Source organism: Sinocyclocheilus rhinocerous, unplaced genomic scaffold (assembly GCF_001515625.1).
Source record: "Sinocyclocheilus rhinocerous isolate Xijiao unplaced genomic scaffold, SAMN03320098_v1.1 scaffold1635, whole genome shotgun sequence".
In the NCBI taxonomy this organism is placed as follows: domain Eukaryota; kingdom Metazoa; phylum Chordata; class Actinopteri; order Cypriniformes; family Cyprinidae; genus Sinocyclocheilus; species Sinocyclocheilus rhinocerous.
Window position 1 is genome coordinate 599,862 of NW_015627629.1, and position 26,327 is coordinate 626,188.

At 35.7% G+C, this 26,327-nt stretch overlaps 2 protein-coding genes across 7 annotated transcripts in view; both read left to right on the forward strand.

Annotated features, from left to right (window-relative positions):
- The window catches only part of LOC107732115 (kinectin-like), a 43,830-nt gene extending 28,487 nt beyond the window's left edge, over positions 1 to 15,343 (forward strand). For 2 of the 6 annotated variants that reach the window (XM_016543374.1, XM_016543380.1), the window contains exons 21-36: positions 250 to 359; positions 1,124 to 1,193; positions 1,356 to 1,393; positions 1,511 to 1,601; positions 2,430 to 2,516; positions 5,096 to 5,185; positions 5,402 to 5,500; positions 5,618 to 5,707; positions 5,844 to 5,936; positions 6,699 to 6,767; positions 6,907 to 6,990; positions 7,669 to 7,752; positions 10,717 to 10,800; positions 10,932 to 11,021; positions 14,099 to 14,209; positions 14,535 to 15,343. In XM_016543374.1, the coding sequence (XP_016398860.1) occupies positions 250 to 359; positions 1,124 to 1,193; positions 1,356 to 1,393; positions 1,511 to 1,601; positions 2,430 to 2,516; positions 5,096 to 5,185; positions 5,402 to 5,500; positions 5,618 to 5,707; positions 5,844 to 5,936; positions 6,699 to 6,767; positions 6,907 to 6,990; positions 7,669 to 7,752; positions 10,717 to 10,800; positions 10,932 to 11,021; positions 14,099 to 14,209; positions 14,535 to 14,573 (1,329 nt within the window). In that variant the 3' untranslated portion in view covers positions 14,574 to 15,343. The remainder of the gene's footprint in view (positions 1 to 249; positions 360 to 1,123; positions 1,194 to 1,355; positions 1,394 to 1,510; positions 1,602 to 2,429; positions 2,517 to 5,095; positions 5,186 to 5,401; positions 5,501 to 5,617; positions 5,708 to 5,843; positions 5,937 to 6,698; positions 6,768 to 6,906; positions 6,991 to 7,668; positions 7,753 to 10,716; positions 10,801 to 10,931; positions 11,022 to 14,098; positions 14,210 to 14,534) is intronic. The other 4 variants (XM_016543388.1, XM_016543409.1, XM_016543402.1 and 1 more) reach the window with 3 other exon arrangements.
- Positions 15,344 to 24,852: 9,509 nt separating this feature from the next.
- The window catches only part of LOC107732184 (E3 ubiquitin-protein ligase pellino homolog 2-like), a 20,524-nt gene continuing 19,049 nt past the window's right edge, over positions 24,853 to 26,327 (forward strand). The window contains exon 1 of the mRNA XM_016543462.1: positions 24,853 to 25,195. Within this exon, the coding sequence (XP_016398948.1) occupies positions 25,119 to 25,195 (77 nt within the window). The 5' untranslated portion in view covers positions 24,853 to 25,118. The remainder of the gene's footprint in view (positions 25,196 to 26,327) is intronic.

The window sequence follows — 26,327 nt, forward strand, 5'->3', positions numbered from 1 at the left end:
TCCAAACTCGGTCCTGGAGGGCCGGTGTCCTGCAGAGTTTAGCTCCAACTTGCCTTAACACACCTGACTGGAAGTTTCTATGCCTAGTAAGAGCTTGATTAGCTGGTTCAAGTGTGTTTAATTAGGGTTGGAACTAAACGCTGCAGGACACCGGCCCTCCAGGACCGAGTTTGGACAGCCCTGCTCTAGAACAATCTGTGCTCATCTATTTGCATGACATATTAAAGACTTATATGTGTGTGTTCATAGGATCTACAACAGCAGGTCGAGACTCTGAACACTGAACTTGCCCAGCTGAGGAGCAGAGAAACAAAGTCAAACTCGGACTTGAACTCTAAAATCCAGGAGCTTCATGTTCAGTATGTATCACTCCAGTCACATGGCCTTTTGCTTGCCGATTAATCCCGATGGATCTTTTTTCCCATCTTTTTTTATTTTTTTTTGTAATGTGAAATTCATCATTCATTTCATTTTGTTGTGAATTAAGTGTCATGTTTTTATTTGATTACTTTTTAAAGGAAAAAATTGAACTAAGTGTTATGAATTGAATTATACACCATTTTTGATGATAAATTTGTATTAAACCACAAAATGTTAATGGTTTTTATGTGGCCTAAATTGGAGTTTACCTGTAAACAAACAATGTTATGTTTACATTCATTTTCAAGGTCTAACAAACGTGGAATTCACGCTTTTAATGGTATGAAACAAATATCTGGATTATATTACGTGATATAGAACAAATTACGGTGATTTAATATTAAATTAATATCTGGAGGATATTGAATGTTGTAGAAAAAAATGACTGTGTGTGATTTAATATTTTTAGCCATATCACCCAGCCCTTCCCAAAGTTCTCATATTTGGTTCCATAAGCCAGTTCCTAAAATTGAGTTTCATTTCTGAAAGCATAATTTAAGTGATGTTTGAGAATATTCCATTTACAAAACCTGAAGTTGTGCCGTCAATTATAGCTTTTACCAAATTGTATATTTTTTCTCTAATCTTTTGGCCACAAATTGACACCATACAGTTATTATATTGTACAAGATTCTTTTGGAGCTTCCCAGACAAAACTAATGTTGAGTTGTACAGATCAATAATGAATATGTGTATATCTTAGGTTAACGGCCAAGGATCAGGATGTTGAGAGGCTGCAGAGAGAACTGGAGAAGGAAATTCAACAACAGCAGGTGAGAGTGCTGAGAAATTCATATCAGATGCAGCGAGCAACTACAACAAACTATTAATGTAAAACTTCATATTTACTTCAGGTAAATGTGTTGACATTGTGACATTCAGTTTGTATTTTGCATTGATATACTCATTTGTGTGTCTCTTTTTTTCCCCCAAAGCAAACAGTTTCAGCAGTTCCCAGCCAAGAATTAACAGCGTAAGATTCATGTTCTTTTAGTTAGGATATATGTTGATGATCGCAAACATGTTCCAGTATAATAAAGGCTTATCACACTGACATAATACACGCATTCTGCTCTGTGTCTGTCTTCAGGCTGGCAGAGAAGAACAAGCAGCTATCTGACCTTCAGGAAGAGCTGCTCGAGTTGAGGGAGTCGGTGGAGCTTCATCGTAAGAAGAACAACGTAAGTCTTGAGCAGCTCTCTTCCTGTAGAAGGAGGAGGACTAGCCAAGCTTTAGCTTTTCTAGCTTAATGCACATGCTAATGAGCATGTAAAGCAGGTGACTCTGAATTTGAATGGCAGCTCTAAAGACTTGACCAGATGCTGTGCATCCCAGAACCTTTGAGAAATGCATTTCTTACAAATGTTGTCGGAACTTTTAAGTGTTAGTGATAATTATTAACTGCATATGTCCATGAAAATACATACGGTACACTCAAATGAGATTGTAATGTCTACATAGTGGTGGTCTCCCTTCGTAGAGGCAGCCATTTTTAGTTAACATGGATCATCATAAAATTAATTCCTAAGTTTGCTTTTTCTACATCCACACTGATAGGTGTCATTTAGATGGTCTAGGAGCACTTGTGTACATCACCTCAGTAATTTTTAATTTTTTATTTTTTTTAGTTTATTCATTTATTTTAGGTATGCTATGGTGCATTCGATTTAAATATCTTGCATTTGTTCCACTGCTTTTTAGCTCAACATTCTTCATGGTACATTTAAATTTATTTTATTTTTTTTTGTAATTCTTGAGTTGCAGGACAAATTTGGTCATTGTTAAGGAATTTAAACTCCATGAACATGTATAAACGTTTTTTTAAATTTATAAACTTACTTTATTTTTTGTATCTTTAATGTCGGTGTAAAACAATGATACATGGAAATGCCCAGGTTGTGCTTTGGGCTGTATACATGGTTCTATAAATGGCAAAATGAATGGGACAATCGTTTGTTTGGCAAGAGTGTAGGCTGAACTGAAAGTGGTGTTTCTCTGAAACTGACTAGGAGCTCCGGGAGAAAAACTGGAGCGCTATGGAGGCACTGTCAGCCACCGAGACCATACTTCAGGGAAAACTCGCCAAGAGCGCCAAGGTTCGCACCACAACTCCCAAACTACTTCACTCTAGAGTCAAATCAAAGCATCTCCAATAAGCCTCTGCCATTTATTGACCAGTGAAGTTCTCATTCCTTTATTAACGTCCTCATGAATGGCTGCATACTCATTTTATAACTCTGAACTGCTCAGCTGCATGCTACTAATGCGCTATGTTGAATGCTGAGAGCTGTAAAAAGCTGCGAATGTGCTTTGAAATTTGGCCTGAATCTTGTCGTTTGTTTTTAAATTCTCCTTTGTGTGTTTTTAAAAAAACTTGTTTTAAACAAGACACCTGAAATGAGTGTGCAGCTATTTTTTTTTATCCTCTTTTTTTTTTTTTTTTTTTTTTTTTTTTAAGAATAATTTTTTTAAATATTAGATAATGGCAAATGTAATCTAAATATAAAAAATTAAAATGAGCATATATATATATATTTAAATATCCAATACTGGCCAAAAGCAATTAATTAAATAGTATGTAATATCAGCTGATAACCAATATTGCATCCCTAACATGCATGTCTCAAAGCAATAGGTTTACATTTTTTTAAATTTGAATGGCACTTGTAAAATGTGTGCGTTTTATCGGCATGTGTATTCCTAAATCCAGTCAAATCCATAATTTTGTGGTTTCTAGTTCTATCAGCTTTACTAGCACTCTGTATTTTACCAGTTGAGCGACCTCCCCTGATTTCCTCTTTCCCAGCATGCTGATCACCACCCGATTTCCACTATTCTGTCAGCACCAATTTCAATCTTATTACAATCATTCCAAAGAACTTTTTATACCATAAAACAGCAAATCGGGTAGAAAATGAACAAATCCAAAGAGTGACTTTTTTTTTTTTTTTTTTTTTTTTTAAAGTGTTACCTTTTTTTCATTTCAAATAAGCACACAGAATGACTTTTTTTTTGGAAGATGTACATCTTTGTTCTCTATTTATTGGTTTGATCCATCCTGGTTTTCCCTTTCCCGACACATTTTAAGGTCTCATCATCTCTTTTCTCCTGCCAGGTGTGTAGACCTGTCAGTAATCAGAAACTCTTGCCCCTTCATGGGGTTGAGCGGTCATCTAAATGTAGCGAGGCATAACAGCATAGAGTAGACTGTGACTCTATAAACGGTCCTGAAGCTATAACTAACCCTGCTTACATCATGAGTAATTCTGCTGTGGCTTGGCCTGCTGTCGCTAGTTGAGTGAACGGCATGCACTGTCCAGTGTGTGGACATCTGTTCTCAGTCATCTCCAGCTGTACGAATCCCAGCCCTGCACCTGCTGGACAAACTCCGCATTCGCCAGATTTCTGTTAAGATCTTTTCGTACTCTTTTGTGGGTCTGTTCAATTCAGTTAAATGTTTAAAAAAAATAAATAAATAAAAAATATTTGTTTTGTTATTTGGCCTTTAAAGCAAAATGAAATCAAAATTGACCCTGTTCAGTTTATTACATGTTCAAGACCTTATTGTGAAGAAAAATCGTCAGTGCATGTTATTCCAAATACCAAATAAATTGTAATCTTTTTCTAATCAAAATGTGATACCTTAGTTAGTATTTTTCTAGCGCATTTTTATTTGATCTGGATCCGTTCTGGTGTGTAACACTGACTAATCACAATCCAGTCAGTTCCCAATGGATATAAGCTCCTACTCTTTTCTGATTAAAGGGTTAATCCATCCAAAAATTAAATTTGGCATAATTTACTCATGTCAACCTTTATGACTTTCTTTTGTGGAACATAAAAGATGTTTTGAGAAATAAACTGGTTACCAAGAGTCATCAACATATCTACTTATTTGTTCTGCAGAAGAATGAACAACATGAGGGTAAATAAATGATGGCAATTTTCATTTTTGAATGAACTTTTCCCTTTTAAATATCCTGTTTTACTTGACTACTTAAAGTCCACGATTATTTTCTTGTAAAATATCCCATTTCATTGGAAATGCAGCACACTATTGAAGTAAATGCTTCAGTGTATTATGGTGACTTTAAAGGCTAGTAATTTTTGGAAATGTCTAGATGAAGTAGAATTGTATTTATTTTTATTCATTTATTTATTTATCTTTGCTTTTTTGGCTTCTTTTTAAAGATCTGGTGTTTTACAATTGTTTTAAAACAATTTTCTTTTCGAGTTGATTCAGTGCTGGGTTTTAGATGTTTTCTTGTTTGTACGTGTTGATAAGAGTAGAGGTTTAAAAGTGTTGTAGTGAAAAAGTATAAAAAGTTTTTTATTTTTATTTGTTTGTTGTATTTTACATTGATTTCTCAACATTCACAGACCCATAAGATTAACTTAACTCGGTCTGGGATTGATGCTGAATGTTGATGTCCAGGACTAAACAGTTGTGTATCTCATTTGTATGCATATATGCGATAATTATTACATCGGAGTTTATGACTTATGATGAGAATGAGTGAAATTTCTTAAACATTTTTATAGGGGTATCTGTCACTTTTTGGTGGGGAGCACCTGTGGCTTGATAGAGAGGTTTTTAACTGACCCATGAAGTGTAATTTGAGCACCTTTTAAGCAGTTTGATTGATGGGAGTGTTTGATCTGTGTTTTTCCACAGGAGCATCAGACGGTGCTGGAGTCAGCGGAGGCCGAATGCCGAGCATTGCTGCACAGACTCCTGCCGCACGTGCCGCTGCCCACCGACCAGGTGCACAATACACACACACACATGCAAAGCAAAAAAAACAATTGCAACCAAAGTTGTGCAAGGAAAGCACAGGTAATTTATTTCACCTCTCCATCCTAATATACTGAAACAGGATTCACATCTGTGCAGAAATGTGCATTGCGTTTACAGTGTATTTCAGTGCCCTGTGCATGATTGCAGAATCCTCTAACGTACATTTACATTCTGATTGTGCAGAACCACCAGCAGTGGCTACAGAAGTTTGAGACATCTGTGAGAGAGAGCTCGGCTGGAGAAGTGACCTCTGCTCCTGCTTCAGGAGCTGGAGATGCCCAGGTACAGATGCATTGTAAATCTTCCAGAGACAATATCTAATGAACCAGTTCCAGTGCTTCATGAATCAAGTGGGTGCATAAACGTTCAGAAGAGTTCAAGATTCGTTTTTTTGGGCAGGCTTTAGCAGAAAAGTTGAAGGAGGCTGAGGAGGCCCAGAAAGTTCTACAGAAAGATTGTGAGACGTACAAGAAAGTGCTAGCGGAGACGGTGAGTTGTGTTCATGGCGTCTGTGTGATTTTTAAAAATCTAAATGTTTGACACCTGACAGTATGTTAGCAGCAGTGGGCTGAGGGGTGTGTAGTGATGGTGTTATTGAGGGGTTTTGATGGTGCTGGGTGCACAGGAAGGGATCCTGCAGCGGCTACAGAGCAGTGTGGAGCAGGAGGAGACGCGCTGGAGGGAGAAGTTGGAGCAGTCACAGGCTGATCTCAGAGAGGTTGGTAAAAACAAACACACTACGTTGGCTTTCCTCAAACCTACACTACTCCTTTGACATTTTAGTCGGGTTTAATGCAAAAATTATGATTAGGGTTCTTTACTAAATCCTGCAGTGCATCATTAGAGGTATTATTATAGTAAATCAGTTAATACATTCATCAGTTGATGCATTCAGTCATTGTCGGATTCATGGCATCACAATGCGTTTTGACACTATTATATGTTATTATATTATAAGTTATAGTTGTTTTTGTAATGTTTATAAGAGAAGACTCTTATGCTCATCAAAAAAACAGCAATATTGTGAAATTATTACAATAAAAATGTTTTGTATTCTAATATATTTTAAAATATGATGGCAAAGATGAATTTTCAGCATCGTTACTCCTGTCTTTAGTGTCACAACAGTTGTGCTGCTTAATATTTTTTGCAGAAACAGTGATAATTTTTCTAGGATTCTTTGTATTATACAAGTTATATTTTATTATATAGTATTTGTAATATAATATCTAATAGTAGTACAGTACAATAAATGTATTAACTAATTAAGTAAATAAATAATTAGAATGTGATATACCAAAAAATCATCACACAAAATGGTAATGACAATTTGGGTGAAAATGTGTGTCATTTTTATGAATATAATAGTCTTAATGCGTAATGTCTTTTTTTTGTTTGTTTTTTTCACTGTGACCTAGTGTTTTTGTAAGATTCATCAAGTTAGACTGCAAAGTAAAAATGTGATGCTTTTGGTGTTTAGATGACTCCGAGGGTAATTGCACTGGAACAGGAAGTGGACCGACTGAGCTCAGATGGAGATGTGGAGAGTGTGAGTTTGCTTTCAGTTTGAACCTGCTCTTTATCAGCTCTGAAACGCGGTACTACTTGCAACTTGAATTTGACAAACAAAATAGCTCTGAGCTGAAGAATATACCTTTGAATACTGCTTTGCAATGTATATATTGTAGCTGAGGCGAGACAAACAGCACATGGAGGCTGAACTGGAGAGAGCGGAGCGTGAGAGCGCCACCTATGTGTCAGAGGTCAGAGAGGTGAGCACAAATACTAATGACATTCAGAAGCCTCACTGCATGCTTATGCTTCTCTCGTTCTGTCATATTTTAGTTTGTTGCTTGTGGTTGTGTCGTTTTTAAATGTCTAACACATTAGATTTTAGCAGCTAAACTAAAATCTGTTGAAGGGTTGGCATCTACTTGTCTATCCTCAGTCCGAACTATTGCAGCTATCAGTGATGAATGAATTTATGACATACTTGACGTGATCTTTCCAATGCTCTCATTAACCTGCAGCTCTTTGTAGAAAGCTTTTATTGTCTGGACTGAGGATAGAACTGTCTTAAAGGAATGTTCCGGGTTCAATGCAAGTTAAGCTCTATGCTTTTACAGCACGCTGTCGATTACCAGAGAAAGAAATTTTGACTTGTTCCTTCCTTTGAAGTAGAGGGTTTAAATATTGCCACAATTACTTCCATTGTAAGCGAGTCAGAATTCTTTTCTGTGGTAATCAATAATGCTCAACTTTCCTGGATGTTTCTCAGGGAACATAACATTTCTTCAGTAGAACATTACAAGTCTTGATCTTCCATGGACGTGTTGGAAATGACATAGGAAGTCCCTTATTTATTGTATCAAATTCAGACACTTCCTCCAAAACCACCACCCAGTTTCTCAGCCCCACTCATTCCTTAAACATCTCAAACTTCATTTCAGCTCAAAGATCTCTTGACCGAGTTGCAAAGCAAACTCGACGGCTCGTACACAAAGGCCGTCAGGCAGAATGAGGAGTTGAATTTGGTAAGACGTCCCCCTGGTTAAACTGAAGTAGCTTTCCCTTTCTCCTCTTGAGATCACATGGGTGAGGGCGCTCGCTTCAAGGGCCTGGACTTTTACGGCAAGGGCTTACTATCTGTTATCTCTAATTTCTGACGATTTATTCAGCTGTAAATGTGAATTCATTTTCCAATAATTACACTGTCATGCTCCAATAATGACAAAACGGCATCATAAATTGCTGTTAATTTAACAATAAATGCTGTTCTTGAGAAAAGATCAAGTCCTGATCATATGAAACATTAAAGATGACAGGTACACCTTGCCAAAGTTACGATGTGTTAATCTGTCATCGAATACCTTACTCTGTTTACTCTGCGGTCACAGTTTGACTTACTGCCACCTTTGCTTAAAACTTGGAAATGCAGACACAAGCACACGCACATTCTTAAAGGCTCAGCTCTTGTCTGTTACACACACTACTGTTCAAAAGATTTGGGCTCATTAAGATTTTTTTTTTTTAATACTTTTGTTTGGCAATTGATCAGAAGTCACAGTTAAAGGGATAGTTCACCCAAAAAATTCTGTCATTAATTACTCACCCTCATGTCGTTCCAAACCAGTAAGACCTTTGTTCATTTTCAGAACACAAATTAAGGTATTTTTGATGAAATCCGAGAGCTTTCTGACCCTCCATAGACAGCAATGTAACTGACACATTCAAGCAGTAGCCCCTCACTGCAGAACACAAGATCCAGGGGGGTGTGGTTGGATCCAGATCTAGGGGGTGGAGATTGTTAGGTTTAGGGGTGGAGATGGGTGGGTTTAGAGATCAGGGGGTGGAGACGGGTAGGTTTAGGTATATGTAAGGTGGGAGGAGTTGGATCTGGATCCAACCGCGCCCCCTGGATCTTGTGATCTGCAGTGAGGACCATCTCCATTCAAGGCCCAGAAACGTAGTAAGGACTTCGTTAAAATGGTCCATGCGGCATCAGTGGTTCAACCGCAATGTTATGAAGCTACGAGAATACTTTTTGTGTGCAAAGAAAACAAAAATAATGACTTTATCCAACAGTTTCTTCTCTTCCGTGTCAGTCTTCAACGCGCGTTCATGAGAGTACCACGCATGTGTGTGCATCCTCTGCCTGTAAACAAGGCTCGGCGCATCCGGGTTCTACATCAGAGCGCCGGCTTCTGCGTCAGCAGCACCACACACGAGTCGTGGTACTGTCCTGAATGGCGGCAGAGACTGTCACAGAAGAGAAGAATTGTTGGATAAAGTCATTATTTTTGTTTTCTTTGCACACAAAATGTATTCTTGTAGCTTCATAACATTACGGTTGAACCACTGCTGTCACATGGACTATTTTAACAATGTCCTTACTACATCTCTGGGCCTTGAACGTGGTAGTTGCGTTGCTGTCTATGGAGGGTCAGAAAGCTCTCGGATTTCATCAAAAATACCTTTATTTGTGTTCTGAAGATGAACGAAGGTCTTACTGATTTGGGACGACATGAGGGTGAGTAATTAATGACAGAATTTTTATTTTTGGGTGAACTAGATTTACAAAAATACATATTTCAAATAAATGCTGTTCTTTTGTGCTTTCTGATTATCAAAAGAATCTTGACTAAAAATGCATGGTTTCCACAAAAATGTTAAGCAGCCCAACTGTTTGCAACATTGATAATAAAATTAAATGTTTCCTGAGCAGCAAATCAGCATACAGGTGCATCTCAATAAATTAGAATGTCGTGGAAAAGTTCATTTATTTCAGTAATTCAACTCAAATTGTGAAACTCGTGTGTTAAATCAATTCAATGCACACAGACTGAAGTAGTTTAAGTGTTTGGTTCTTTTAATTGTGATGATTTTGGCTCACATTTAACAAAAACCCACCAACTCACTATCTCAATTTAATACACGAGTTTCACAATTTGAGTTGAATTACTGAAATGAACTTTTCCACGACATTCTAATTTATTGAGATGCACCTGTATTAGAATGATTTCTGAAGAATCATGTGACACTGAAGACTGGAGTAATGATGCTGAAATTTCAGCTTTACCATCACAGGAATAAATGACAATGAACAAAATATTAAAATATATTTTAAGTTGTAATAATATATATTTCATCAAATCAATGATTTTACTGTATTTTTGATCAACTAAATGCAACCTTGGTGAGCATAAGACGCTTCTTTCAAAGCCTTAAAATCTCTTTATCAACTTTAAACTCCTGAACAGTAGTTTTTTTTTTGTTTTTTATTCTAGTGTAAAATGTTTGTCCATTGAATGTTCTTTCACCTTTTATTCTCTGAACTAGTGTCAAATCCTCAGTGTTTGTGTGTTTTTGACATTTAAACATCACCTGCTTCACAAATTTCACAAACTTAAATTTCCACAATTTAGTGTGGTGTAAAAGTCGGTGTACTTTTGAAGTAGCTGTTATCATAACCAAAACTTTACTACAAACATTTGTGTGTTAGAGAAAAATAAAATTAGTTTTTTTCAAGTATTCCTCACGGATAACTGTATTCCTTAAATGGATAGTTCTTCCCAAACTCATTTACTCATGTCATTCCAATCCTGTATGATTTTCTTTGTTTTGTGGAAGTCCAAAGGAGATGTTTAGCAGAGTGTCAGAGCTGCTCTCTTCCATACAGTGGCAGTGAATAGGGACCAGCTGGTTTCCAGCTCCAAAATGCCAAACAAAGTATCACTAAAATAGTCTATTCATTTCAGCATTGTCAATATTTACTGAAAATCCTGACAGCTACACTCAACTTTTATTTTATGAAAAAGAGCAGCTTGGACATTCTGCTCTAAATAGCTCATTTTCTGCTCCACAGAAGAAAGTAAGACATAAAGGTTTTGAAAGAGTTGGGGGTGAGTAAATGATTTTCATTTTAGGTGAACTATCCGTTTAAGAGCCCCATCATTGACTTGTCAGTAAAGTGATATTTGGCTTGGGTTTTTGTTCAGCTTAAGACTCGGCTGACTGAGACGTTGTGTAAGCTTGAGACGGAGGAGAGTGAGCGACAGAAAGTGGCTGGAGATCTTTATAAGGTAAAGCTCGTGATGCAGGAGGAACTTTCTGTTAAACCATCCACATTTTAAAACACTGAAGTGGTTAAGAAGCTTGTTAGCTATCAAGTTATTTTCTTTCTCTCATTGTATGTTGTGTCACCTGGTCACAGGCCCAGCAGTCTCTGGAGTTGATTCAGGCAGAGATCATTAAAGAAGCAGGCCAAGCTGACCTGATCGAGACCAGCAGCCTCACGCAAATGGTGAGAAGTTTGTTAGCTTTTAAATGATAAAACCATAATTACAAAACAATATACTATTTAACATGTGTGGACAGTTTTTGGTTGTGAGATGTGAGTGGGTTAATGAGATGAACTACACCAGTAGTTACTGTACAAGGACACCTGTGTGAATTTGAGGAGAACTGACTTAAAACACTTTATAATGATCATAAATTTAAATACCACTATTTTATAGGGTTGCATACGCGTGTGTGTGTGTATATATACACAGTACTGTTGAAAATATATAGGCATTAGTATTCACATCAACAACAAAAAAAGGTTTTAAGCCAGTAATTTCTATCTTCTGCTGTAGTGTCAGTTTACATTTCTTTTGCCATTAATTGTAATAATCCAGTTAGATTCTTGTATACACAAGGAGTGTGACAACAGCCAGTGCTCCCACACAGAGATCTGATCTCACCATCATCCAGTCCGTCTGTGATTACATGAAGAATTGGCAACATCTCCAAGACACTTGAAGAAAAGTTGGTGTAAATACTAATGGCCTAAGACTTTTGCACAATATTATATATATATATATATACAGTATATATATATATATATATACACACATTGAGGAAAATAGCCATTTTGCAATAAACTTATTGAATGTCGAGAAGAGCGAACTGTATTGTGCAATGATTTATAGTAAACTACAAGGAAATCCATTAACCAGTGCTGTCACAATTAGCGCGTTAACGCAGGTGGTTAATTTTTAACGCGTTACAAATATTTAACGCAATTAACACAGGGGTGGAGCTAGGGTTGGCCACCCCACTCACAATTGCAGCTTCTGTGTCTTTTTTTTCTTGACAAGAATTGCGTTCATTTAGACTCGGAACGTCTTTACGATCACAACAAATGGGAGACTTTACAGATGCGCACTCCAACTTCACCTCAGCACCAGGCGCGAGTCAAACGAGCTTGGAAAAGGTACAGGTGACGAGGGAGCTTCAGTAGAACGACAGTGAAATGGGGCCAGATGAGATGTTGTCAGGCCTTACAGTGTCAGTAAAAACCAATTTTCTTGTCCTGTCAGCCGTTATACTGTGCTCATAGCACGTGCTCTTCAATTGCACACACAAATGCGGCAGCGCGTGCTGTAGCCTGTATCATTTCATACCAAAGCGCGAAAGAAACTACGAGCATGCAGTGTCATAGTTATGTCGTCAGTTAAGTTGCCAAAAAGGCAATTAAAGCTGCCTTAAAACTCTGCATGTATGCAAGTATTTGTTATATATGAGTCAGATTTATGAACATGTCTCTGAAATGGTTTTCAAAACTGTCCTGGAGCAGCCCAGCACCGTCTCCCTCATCTAACACACCCTATTCTACTCGGCAGCGCATTAGTAGAGAGAGAAAGACCTGAAGTGGGTCAGAAAAGGTAAAGAGTTGTGAGAAAATATGATGCGTGTCAGATCCGCGTCGTGTTCAGCAGCGGCAGCTCTTAACCCAGCTGCTGTGATGACTGTTAATCAAAAAAATAAAAAGAGGAAATCAGTAACTTTTGTAGCTTTAAAGATTCATCTTTATTTAAATTAGAATTTAGTGTTTGATAACTTTATTCAATTTCTGTATGTTTCCTACACAGGAATATGACATTTATTATAATGGGTTTATGACAGGTGACGAGGGAGCTTCAGTAGAACAACAGTGAAATGCGGCCAGATGAGATGTTGTCAGGCCTTACAGTGTCAGTAAAAACCAATTTTCTTGTCCTGTCAGCCGTTATACTGTGCTCATAGCACGTGCTCTTCAATTGCACACACAAATGCGGCAGCGCGTGCTGTAGCCTGTATCATTTCATACCAAAGCGCGAAAGAAACTACGAGCATGCAGTGTCATAGTTATGTCGTCAGTTAAGTTGCCAAAAAGGCGATTAAAGCTGCCTTAAAACTCTGCATGTATGCAAGTATTTGTTATATATGAGTCAGATTTATGAACATGTCTCTGAAATGGTTTTCAAAACTGTCCTGGAGCAGCCCAGCACCGTCTCCCTCATCTAACACACCCTATTCTACTCGGCAGCGCATTAGTAGAGACTTTAAGACCTGAAGTGGGTCAGAAAAGGTAAAGAGTTGTGAGAAAATATGATGCGTGTCAGATCCGCGTCGTGTTCAGCAGCGGCAGCTCTTAACCCAGCTGCTGTGATGACTGTTAATCAAAAAAATAAAAAGAGGAAATCAGTAACTTTTGTAGCTTTAAAGATTCATCTTTATTTAAATTAGAATTTAGTGTTTGATAACTTTATTCAATTTCTGTATGTTTCCTACACAGGAATATGACATTTATTATAATGGGTTTGAGTGAAGATTGTTTTAAGTTCATTTAAATTAGAAGTTGTTATTTTATAAAGTGTAATAAATGTTAAAAGTGATAGCTCTTAAGTATACTTTAATGTTGTATGGCTATAGTCAGTGGTTAAATATTAGGGAAAAAAACAATTTCATAGAGCCATCAGTAGTAGTATTATTATTATCAGTGATATTTGCCTTGAGTCATAAAAAAAGATGCCATTAAACAAATATTAAAAATATACTGTCTTTGTTGTTTATACATTAATTTGAAGATTGAATGTGAAATTATTGCCATATAAAAGTATATTTAAAAACTTAGGTGGGATTAATCGTGATTAATTTCAGAAAAAATTTTGATTCATTTGTTCAATTTTTTTAATCGATTGACAGCACTACCATAAACATTTCATGTAACAAAAAAATAAAAAATTCAGCAAGTTTACAAGGCAACATTTATCATTTTAATCCGGTTTAACTTGATGTACTAAAAGTGAAATTTAAATTAATATTAATAAAAAACTCTATAGACTAAATAAAATATATAACTAAATACAATGTATAATAAAACTATACATACTTTACAACTATATAAAACCGAAAACAGGAACGAAAATTTAAATGAAAATATACAAATATTAATAAAAACTCTAAGAATCTCAGTGATACTAAAACACTGCAAGTGTGGTCATTGATTTTAGCCTTTGGAAAATTGTGACATTTTAAAAATGTCTGCCTGACTTGTGCAATCTTTGTTCTTAGGAGGAGATTGACCGTAAGGAGAAGATGACTGCAGGGTTGAATCAGACAGTACAGGAACTACAAGAACTACTTCAGTCTGTCAACAGACAGCTTACCAAGGGAAATGAAAGGGTAGGTTCCTTTTTTTTCCCTGAACTGTATTCTAGTTTTGTGTTTCTTAGATCAAGTCACTGTAGTTTAAAAAAAACAAACAAATACAACCAATATTATACATTTTACACTTGGCTTTTAACCAGCTTTGCCTATGTATGCTTTTTTTCGTACATAATGTAAAAAAAAACATAATAAATATTTAGTGGAGTTCACAGAAATAGCAGAAAATTTATTTCCAGTGTCCCTGATTGCTGTAAATTAATTCTGTTGGCTACTGTATTTGGTAATGTTTGCTCCCAAACAAGTTATGTTAAACAAGTGCCTTAATGTCTTTTTGTTTCAGGATGATGGGGATAAATTATACTCTAATTATAAACTGTAATGAAACGAGGAAGACTTCAGTGTGCTCTCATAAAGCCACATGACATCATACCAGAATAACCCACCGTTTGATTCCAGCCCTGTTTACCACACCTGATCTACCATGTGATCTCCAGTTAAACCAGTCCACAGTCCCAGCACACTCCAGCCTGGGGTCCCGTTCTCCCAGCCGGACCCTGACGACGTGCACTCAGTGAACCGGATCCTTTCTAATGCTGTGGCATTCCTCATATTCAGTAGACATACAGAGCAAAGCCATCCGATAGACGAGACGGTTAGACTCGTTCACGTTTCATTTGACCCATTTTCAGTCCAAATACTTTGAATACTACTATTTGTTAGCTCTCTTCGACCAGAGAGGGTTTTATCCTTTCGTATAAAGTACATTGAGGATATTTGTGTTGTTTTAAAAATAAAATAACTGTTAAAATCTACTGACATTCACTATGTTTTCAGCTCTTGTCTTGAAACCCTTAAATTCAGAGGCATATGCAAGAGATCCGTTTAAAACCAATAAATGCTTTTCCTGACTAATTATGCTCAGTTTAGTATGTTTTCCTGGGGGCCTGTTGTAATGAGGGACATATTATGATATCGTGGGTGAAAGACGGGTTAAATCTGTGCTAAACACCACTGCAAGCAATTCTTTAAGTGCTGTTCAGAGGCATCCTCCTCATCTGTTATCACACTCTATACTGTTGCTTATTTCATTAACACTGATATTTCATTTTTTTGTAAAACAGGTGACCGGTAATAAAAGGGATGCTTGATTAAAAATGCAGTGTGGCCTCAATTTATTTTTTATAACAGTTCTATTTCTTTCTTTCTTTCTTGCTTCACTTTTTGAACCTATTAATTTTCAGAGCTATTTGAAAACGGTAATGGTAAATAATGTTGCACACTGGCATAGTTGGCTGGAACAGTATTAAAAGGCTACAGTTTTGGGAGTAAAAAAAGTTTATTTTAAAACCAACTAATATCACACACATTTGGCTGATATAATTATTTTAATGAATAAGATGATTCATTTATGATCTATGGTTAATTTTAACTATGCTACATTAATTTATCATTTTAATCATTTATATATGGAGACTTAAAGGGATAGTTCACCCAAAAATTAAAATAAGTTATTTCCTGCTATTTTTGTTTTCTTTGCGCACAAAAAGTATTCTCGTAGCTTCATAACATTACGTTTGAACCACTGCTGTCACATGGACTGTTTTAACGATGTCCTCACTATGTTTCTGGGCCTTGAACGTGGTAGTTGCGTTGCTGTCTATGGAGGGTCAGAAAGCTCTCGGATTCCATCAAAAATATCTTAATTTGTGTTCCGAGGATGAACAAAGGACTTACTGGTTTGGATCGTCACGAGGGTGAGTAATTAATGACAGAATTTTCATTTTTGGGTGAACTATTACTTTAAGGTGAATTTAGCTTCTATATAAAGTAAAACCAAAAAAAATCACAATTATACATTATTATAAAAATATTTATTTATTATTTTTATTTTTAAATAAGTCTCTTGTTCTCACCAAGGCTGCAATTATTAATGATTACGATTTAACTTTATTGTCAGACAAAGTCTGAAATTTGTCTTGCGGTACAGTAAGTTCACTCACAATTGCAGAACATTATCACGTGGCCAAGAGACAGACCAGACTTATACAATCACAAGAAGAAAAAGAAAGAAAGGAAAAAACACTTTTCAAGGCTCCGGTAAGGATTTAAGTTTTGTGTAACTTATTCAGCTCTAATATAGCTTGGTGTACAACTGAATACTTTAGTCTAATTCGATTATATCTCGGAACCTTATACCGTCGATTAGATGGCAACAATACAAATTATTCAAATACAATACGATTTATTTGAAAATACACTAAGAACAGTAATATTGTGAAATATTAAAATTTTAAATAACTTTTCTATTTTATTATATTTTTAAAATGTAGGCCTAGTTGATTCCTGTGATGCAAAGCTGAATTTTCAGCATCATTACTCCAGTCTCTAGTGTCAGAAAAGCAATGTAACAATTTTTTAAACAATGTAAAACTATACTGTCAGTTAATGCATCCTTGCTGAATAAAAGTATTAATTTATTTAAAATAATCTTACTAATCACCCAAAACCACTGCCAAAAATTTTGAAGAGTAGTGTATATATTTATTTTTAAGCATTTAGCTTTGAATGGGATTTTTCATTTTGAGGTTTGTATAAATGAGTTTTAATTTGAGTAGTTTTGATTTTCTGGTTATAGTTTTCAGAAAATGAACTTGTAATGAGTTGTTGACTACAGCAGGGGGCAGTCATAATTTAATAAATGTCTTAATAGCAGTCAACTGGACGGTAATCTTGATAGAAAGAACACATTAATTTTCTTTCATAATAATGTGATTCCAAAATTCCCATCATTTCTCATAATGAAGCTCATTCTCTATGAAATACGAAAACAGACCTATAGTGGTTATATCAGACTTCATTACAAGAACGGAATGCAGTTATTTTTTAAATGATCAATTATTTATAATTAGCATCTACTTAATCACCCTCATATAAGACAAACCAAGTAGACTTATAATTTTTCTTCCCATAGAACATAAAAAGTTGAGTTATTTAGTAGAATGTCCAAGCTGCTCTTTTACAATTTATGAACCTGGTAACCGATTGCAAAGTGAGAGTGGTGCGTTTTTATTTTTCAGGTGAACTGCCCCTTTAAATGAATCACGTCTGCTTAATGCTCGTCTTTAAGTCTTTCTCCACAAGGCTGCAATGATTTAGATTTTAATGAAGGGTGAAGAACAAGTTAAAGGACAGCAACAAGACTTTTGTGTGGCTCTGAGGTCAGCAGACTCCCTAGCGTAGTCTCAGCACATTCCAGCCATTCTCTCCTTGTATCATACTGCAATCAGCTGATCCCAGACCTGCCTCTGTCCATGACATTGTCATTATGGACATTTTACCATCATACACTGGCATGGAGGTAAAGTAGTGACATGTAGTGTAAAAAATGACCGTGAATTTAACGGTAAAAGACTGTAAAAATGCAACAGTAAAAACCTGTTAAATGGTTAACGGTAAATTGCCCTACTATATACGGTGAAAAACTGTATTGGACATTACATGTATTGGACATTAATTTTACGGTAGTATACAGTTTTTGGACATTCCCAGAATTCCCTGCGTTACATTTCAAATTTGATGTTTTTTTGTTGAAATAACTATGTTTCTTCTTAGTTTTTTCTTATCAGTTTTGTATATTAGGGTTGTGTGTTACACCTAATGTTGTTAAATGAATGTTTATTGCATTATTTCAGTTTCATGTGTGTTACCATGATGGTGTTTAGTGTTTGTGTGAATGACACTGTGCACCTTCTATATATGTTATTATTTAAAAGCTGCTTGTGATGGGCTTTGGTCCATCATGTGACTTTCTCATCACCACCTGCATTTGGTGGTTATCAGTGTATTACAAAGGTACAAAACAGATTTCAGTACTTCAATAAGGTTGGTATATTAACATTATATCAGTTAATGAAATTACTGTATTTAACTGTAAATTTAAGCTAAAACCTAAAACGTTGCTACCGTATTTTTTATGGTAAAAATCCGGCAACCACAGCTGACGTTTTTTTTACGGATTTTTTTTTACAGTGCATGTATGTCCAAAAAGTGTGTGGTCTCCCCCTTCTAATTAGTGTCTTTCTGCTATTCCAGTCATTTTTTGTGTGGATATCTCAATGCTACAGCTACACCATACAATGACATGACACTCCAGAGCAGTGGCTTTTAAAAATGTGCACTGTAAAAAAAATCCCGTAAAATATACAGTAAAAAACTGGCAGCTGTGGTTGCCGGAATTTTACCGTAAAAAATACGGCAGCAACGTTTTAGGTTTTAACTTAAATTTACAGTTAAATACCGTAATTTCATTAACTGATATAATGTTAATATACCAACCTATTGAAGGACTAAAATCTGTTTTGTACCTTTGTAATACACTGATAACCACCAAATGCAGGTGGTGCAGAGTGGAAATAACTGGGCATTGCAAATATAAGAATGGTGGTGCATAAGGTGCTAAAGTTTGTTGGTGGGTATAATATTTACATGTTTGAATCAACATGTGACTCACGTACTGAATGAATCATTACTTCAATATAGCCATTAGGCTGCTTGCTTTGCCACCATGAAAGCAAAATAATACAATGAATTATTAATAATACAAATAATAATACAATAGAACGGATATGTAGGCCTAACCAGTGTGGAAATATGAAAAATATAGAAGTTAACTAAAAGAGAACAGATGCTTTTTCCCCTGTATATATATATTTTTTTTTCTATGAAAGGTTGGTGAGGATCGAGATTGATTATTTCTTTAGGTGGCACCTAGTATTAAAAAATTTATTCCTCCTAAATAGAGAATTGAGAGCTTTCCAATTCATTGTTGTCAGTACTCTGAGATACAGTACCACAGTTTCCTCTGTTGCATAAATTGCATTTTTTCAAATGTTTTTACATACTACGCGCAAGTATACCCTTGTGAAAAAGAAGTGCTTAAATGTGCACTTGTAGTGTGCGTCAAACCTTATGATTATTAAAAAACGTACTTGGAGTTATTTATACATTATTGAAATAAAAGGCCACTTATACTTAAGAAAGTACACTTTCATGACTGTTTCTTAACACACATAGGCAGCTGTTTTAAAAAGTAATGATGTCAAATTAAAAGTTTTACTCATATTTTGTTGTGTTTTTAAAGATGTACACTTATGTTTATTAAAGCACGTGTAAAGTACTTGATTATAATTGTAATCGTTTTAAATGCACTAAATTGCAACTTCATTGCAAAAGTGTTATTACAAATATATTTAAATACAGACATACACATTTCAATAGAAATGTCATTAAAGTTTTAGTTTAAATGCTTGTCAGTACATTCAAAACTACACTTAAACCATAATTTAATGACAACAGAATTATTAAATTACATATTAAATATACTTAAGTCTTACTTGAGTGGGTCAAAAATCACTCTTAAATTTAACTAATTGCATTTATTATAAATTCATACTATAATACAGTTTCATTTAATTGTAAAAAAAACATGCAATTAAGTGTCCGAAAACATAACATTCAATTCACACTAGTATATTCTTTTAATGTATGTTATTTCTGTAATCTTTAAAAGTATGCAAAAGTGTACTTTTTCACAAGGGTTCATAGTCTATACTGCAGATATAGTAAGGATAGTATGGAAATATATTCCATTATGATTCATAATCAGAGGAGGCTAAACAGGGTTTTCCTGCTTTATTTGTTCATTTTGTAAGTGGTGTAAAATATCACATGAACACAGAGCGTGACATTACTCCTCTGACCTGAAGCAATAACTTACATGAGTCAACGTCCTCAAAGATATTCTTGAAGCTCTCACAGTCTGATAGACTTACACAGGTTGAGTAATAACAACATAATTGACCGACTCTGCTGTCGTAGAAAGAGTCACTGTGAGTTCGAACTGTTAGTCATACACATTCTTAACTTTCATAAATGTAACTGGTGACTGGTGAGTTCTTCAGCACTATAGGGATCCACTAAAATCCACCCAAAAACAGCATAGCAATGGCATAACAACGTCCTGACAACCACCCACAAAATAAACTAGCATGTTGTCTTCATCCTGAGTAGTGTTTATGCATTATGAAAGAAAAATAAATTATGATTTGGTCCAGATCTTGACTCTAAGTTGCGCAATCATTCTGTCATGCGTCATGCCCATAATTTCTCTGTTGTATATGCAGTTATATTCTCATAGTACAAAGATCTAAACCAGACACATGCCTTTCAGGAACAGCAAGTCTTTGCATCTGCTATCCATCAAGATGGAATGAGTGAGTGAGTATTTGATCCTTCATCCAGGCACGTGTGTATAGAGGGGTTGACTGTAATTCATAAAAAAACTCATGTGCTCATAGGATGCTGTCAGCATGTTGGCAAAATTGAGAAATATTTAAATAATTGACACGGCATTGTTATTCATCAACATACTAAGCAAAATGTTGTGTTCTTGTGTTTGTTTACTCAGAAGTGGCATAATGTACACTCTAAACCCGGATTAGTTGAGTTTACTTAAAAACTGGTTGGCCTAAAAAATTTAAGTGATGTTTACTTGATAAACTTGAGTGAAATTTACTTAAGCCATTTAAGTTTTGTTAACTTAATTGAATCTGTGATCTGAGGAACATTACTACTCAGAATTACTGACTCCCAGAGTGCATTGCGGCATGAATAAATTATGCAATCTGTGTGTCATTTTGGCATACTACCACACACTATTTAAAGACTAGATAAACCCAATTATAAGCTTCTCAAGGTATTTATGAAGAACGAAATTTTAAAAAGTTTATGAAAAAAAAGACACACAAAAAATACGCTAATGCTTTAATTAGAAGATAAGTCACTTTCTTAAACCAACCTATTTATTACTTTTCTTCCCTTGAAATCAAGTAACTCTAATTTCATGATGTATTGCTGCATTAAGAAGAAGATAATTATATTAACTTAAATGAAGTTCCAAGTGCCCAACGAAAGGGAACGCTAATCACTATAATGGTGAGTTAAAAAAAAAACACATTTGAGGAAAATCAACATCAATTTATGAAGTTAGCTTATGTGATGTTCTCTCAAATATTGAAGTTGTATTGAAAATTCAACATTCTCTGGGAAACGAGTGAATGCAACAAGTGAAAGATAACTGTAGACATGGAGGAGATTAGTGAAAAGTCTATTAAGACTCTTTTTCTTTTCTTCTTCTTCTGTTGTTTAGTTGCACATTAGCAACATATTAGTGCAAGAACAATAGAAGCAGATTTTTGGACGCGCCCCGTGCAACTAACTGATTAAAACGAGATTAGTGTTGCAGTAATTAATTACAAGGTCTGGGATGTTCTAAATAGATGATTAATTAAAATTCTCTCAAAATGAATGTATTTTAAAAGCAGAGTTGGGCAAGTTACTTCCAAAATGTAATACATTATATATTACTAGTTACTGTCTTTTGATTCTTTTTACATATATACAATGAACACTTTTATTCAGCAAGGATTATTAGATTTATAATGTTATAAATGCTATTCTTTAACTTATTATTCATCAAAGATATTACATAATAAAATATTAAGCACAACTTTCAAAATTGATAATAACAAGACGTGTTTCTTGAGCACCAAATCAAAGAATGATTGGACTGCAGTAATGGCAGCTGAAAATTCAGTGTTGCCATCATAGGACTAAATTAATTATTTATATTTTACATATATTTAAATAGAAAACAGTTATTTAAAATGATACTATTTCACAATATTGCTGTTTTTACTGTATTTTAATCAAGTGAATGCAGCCTCGGTGAGCAGAAGATATTTCTTTCAAAAACATACAGAAGATCTTATCCACCTCAAACTTCTGAAGGAGTCATTGAGACACTTTTAAATGATTATTTTAACGTTTACACTTTCTACTTTTGTAAGCACTTTGGTCAACTCATGTTAATATTGCTCTATAAATAAACTTGACAGTGACATTTTAAATAGGTATGGGGTGAAATTTATGTCCAATTTCAAAATATGTTCAGTTAAAATGAATGAATGTATTAACTATATATTGTAAAATGCAAATGAAGGCTGTTTATAGCCTGTTTTGCTTTGTGACACTTAAGCACACTGTCCTCTCTCTCAACTTCGCTGTACTGATATGCGTCTGGACATGTTTTTTTCTTTTTCTTTTTTGTAATTCCCATTATTCAGTCACATTCCCATTAGCATTAATTCAGCACAACAAATACTGTCAAAGTGTGTGTGTATTTAAATATTGCAAGAAGCCTTCATTTTCTTTAAGCAAATGTTTCTTTAAGCAAAATTTTCTCAATTTTTAAAAAAATGGATTGCTGTGACATTTACCCATATAATGATTCCAGAACAAATGAAGGAATTGCAGCTGTGATAAAGTCATTTGGGGCCCTGTTGTTTTTTTGAGGGAGTGTGAAGGAGGTAAAACACCTCTGCCAAAAACCCCCAACTGCTCTGGATGGACTGTGGTGACAGTGTGGGTTGATTACAAGCCTTTACAGAAGTGTGGAAGTGTCACATTCAGCAGGAACGTGTGAATGACCGAACAGCCATCAAAGTACATGAAGGAGTGGTAGAGTTTAAAGTGCCCCTATTATGCCTTTTCCAATGTTGCCTTTCATGCAGTATGTAATGCAGCTGTATGTGAATGTAAACGATCTGCAAATTTGTAAAGCTGAAAGTGCACGATAAATAAAGTTATTTTCTCCCAAAATAAAGAATCGACTCTGAACAGCTGAAACGAGTCGTTAGTAATTCGAATCCCACTTCCGTGACGGCTATACGTCACCGGGTAACACATTTGCATAATGCGTTCTATGTTGGCCGTCCGCGAACAACTTGACCCCGCCCACAAACACGTCATTCTACTGACGACTGCTTCTTTAATCTCAAGGAGTTCAATGCTGGATTCACAAAAGGCTTGCTGTTGAAAGATAGATCAGTATCCTGTTTATTTGGACCAGCTGCTCCACTGAATCACAACCTGTAAGTATGATAAATAATAGATGTTTATATTTTCTGTAAAGCGTTCAAAATACAGAACTATTAAAAAAAAAGTGATGTGACGTGACATGTGGCCAAGTATGGTTACCCATACTAGGAATTAGTGCTCTGCATTTAACCCATCCTAAGTGCACACACACAGCAGTGAACACACACACACACCCCTGCAAGTTTGTATAATTTTCCTGATTTATGTAGCATTTTATTCCTAAAACATGGTGAATATTTATATATTTATTTTACTTACTTACTTATTGCTGTTGACAGTATTTTCTGATTTATGGAGTCATAAACAAAGACATCCAACACCTCCTCTGACTCTAAAATGAAACAAGAATTTTGGATTTATATTCTGGAAATGTATGCAAATTAGAACATATTTAATTAGATAATGCCACGTTTGCATATTTAAACATAACATTTAAGAAAACTTGTAATACAAACAGTTGTCTCACTGTACTGTGATTAATCATCTGGGGAAGTGTGGTGATATCTATTAGTCAAAAAGTTTACCCTATTCACCTGTGGTGTCTTGCCTTTAAGCAAACAAACACATTTCTAGTGTCTCAAAAAGTTGAAAATAGAGGTTCAATAAATCTATAATCCTACTTACCAACCCATCAAACTTAAACAGAATCTGAATGCTTCTGTGAAGGCATGAATGGATGAAAAGCAAACTCCTAGCAAATGGCTCATTCGTGTGGACTGAGCTGTTAGAACAGCATGATGTCTGTGGTGGAACTGACAGCATTTAACACGGTGATGCTTTACAACAGGTCAACAGTTTATATTCTCAGACCCTATTGCATAATTTACATATGTTATGGCTGCACATGAGCTTTTTGAAAGTCAAAATCATTTATTCGTAAAGGCAAATCCCATTCAGCATATTACAAAAATGATATCTGCAAATTAAAGGGATAGTTTTAAAGATAGATTAACACGTTTTTGTCCATATACAATGAAAGCCAAAGTAGTCCAATGTTCTTTGGACCACAATGTTCTGCAAAATATCTTCTTTTGTGTTCTGCCGGAAAACAAACAAAAAAAAAAAACTTTGACATGAGGGTGAATAATGGCAGACCTTCCATTTTGGGTGAACGTGCCTGTATGATACAATAAAATGTAGAGGTCTTGGTGTGTTGTTTTAAATCAGTGGAAAAGCAAACACATTTATTTGATTACTGATATGTGGGCTTTTTCTTGCACTAAAGGAGTTACACTTACAAATGAATAAAAAACAAAAATGTTTTTTTTTTATTAAAAAAATTATTATCATTATTATTTTTTTTAATTCTCAAAACCATTCATATTACTTTAATTATGTCTAAATTTCAGCCTTTGTTTACATAATTGAAGGTGCCGCCTCAGACCGCCGTTGTGTTGGATTGTGCCGTTAGAGGGGGTGCGGGGTTTTTTTTTAGCTTAAAAGGTGAAATATCACAGGCTCAAATTTTCCATTACAGATTGTACAGAGGAAACACGGTTCTCTAATAATTCTAAGTATACACCAACCAATGATAAAGCTATGAGAATAGTCACTATAATATTTGCAAAGTTTCTTCGTATGCTACCCCGCGGAAAGTCGTTTTAAGTGAATGGTACGGTCCACCCCTTACTAGTACTGTTTTTCTTTCAGCGGATGGAAGCTCTAAGTTATCCGCTGTTCCTATAATGAAATGCCTCCGAGACTTAAGGCTTTACTATTATCATTATCATTATTATTATTATTTTTAAATCTCTCTCGGATGTAGGATTTAACTGTTTATTTTTTAGTTTTGTTTTCTGAAAAGTACAACTCAAGATTGGGAGCAGGTAAATGGGAAATGTGGCAGTTAGGACCGCCTTTTGAAGTCTTTTCCCTTTTCGTCGCTGGATTGATCGTGTAATTGAGAGGGTGTTGTTTGAAAAGCCTCATGCTTTCACCGGGTCAAGAGGAGCACTGTGCGCCCACCAAAGAGCCAGTAAAGTACGGCGAACTGGTGGTTTTGGGGTGAGTCCTCGCGCGCAGTTATTTTTCCTCATGTGTGTCCAATATTGACGACTTTGATTCTATTATTCGCTGTTTCTAAGTTACATTCTTTCACGTGCCTTTAATAATCTCAAAATAGGCTTCTTTAGAAACTCTCAAGCATATTTTTGAGCCTCTGTTTAGTTCATAACTGCGTTTTTGGAGAGTACGGAAATAGTTTGTTTACACACAGACCTCCCAGCTCCTAAAATTCACGCACTCACGTTACTGCACAAATGAAACACGTGCGCTGTAAGAAACACGGTTTTTAAATGTGATGTGCATTTTACTCCATCATGGGGGGTGGATGGTTTAGCTGTGATTTGGTTTCATCCTCAAGGCTCTTATTTTGGCCCCAGCGTTCGGATCTTGACTTTCTCATCGGGCTCGTTCATCATCTACACGAGAAGTAGGGCGGTGGAGGAATTCAGAAGCAGCCCACTAAAGTTATTTGTTCCCCCTCCTTTCTGTGACTGAGCACAGAGGTTGTCTGTAATAATAATAATAATAACAATACCCCCCCCCCCTTACAATCAAAATCATCCCAACTCTTGAGATATTTAAAGGGGTCATATGATGCGATTTAAATTTTTCGTTTCTCTTTGGAGTGTTACAAGCTCTTGGTGCATAAAAAAGATCTGTAAAGTTGCAAAGACTAAAGTCTCAAATCCAAAGAGATATTCTTTATAAAAGTCAACCACGCCTACCTAAAACGGCTGGTTCTAACATGCCCCCACATGTCTACGTCACGATGTGGGAAGATTTGCATAACACCACCCACATGTTCACGCAAAGAAAGAAGGCGTAACGGGACGAATATCGCGCGTGATTATCGCCGACGTTTAACGCCTCGTGACTAAACAAAGGGCACCAATGTGAGTGTGCACACCGACGCGCAAAATGCGAGGCGTAAAAGCGTAATTTTTTTTAAAACGCCTCTGGCTCATTTTTTTTGGTTTGACGCGCCACGTTAAAAACTGGCCGAACAATGAGATTGGCGCTTTTGTTCACGTGCCTGGAGCTGCTGAAGTTACAGTAAAACACAACTTGGTGGCGCTCAAGCACAAAACGGTCTTGCCGAGCACACATTGATACCTAACGACGAAGAGGAAGT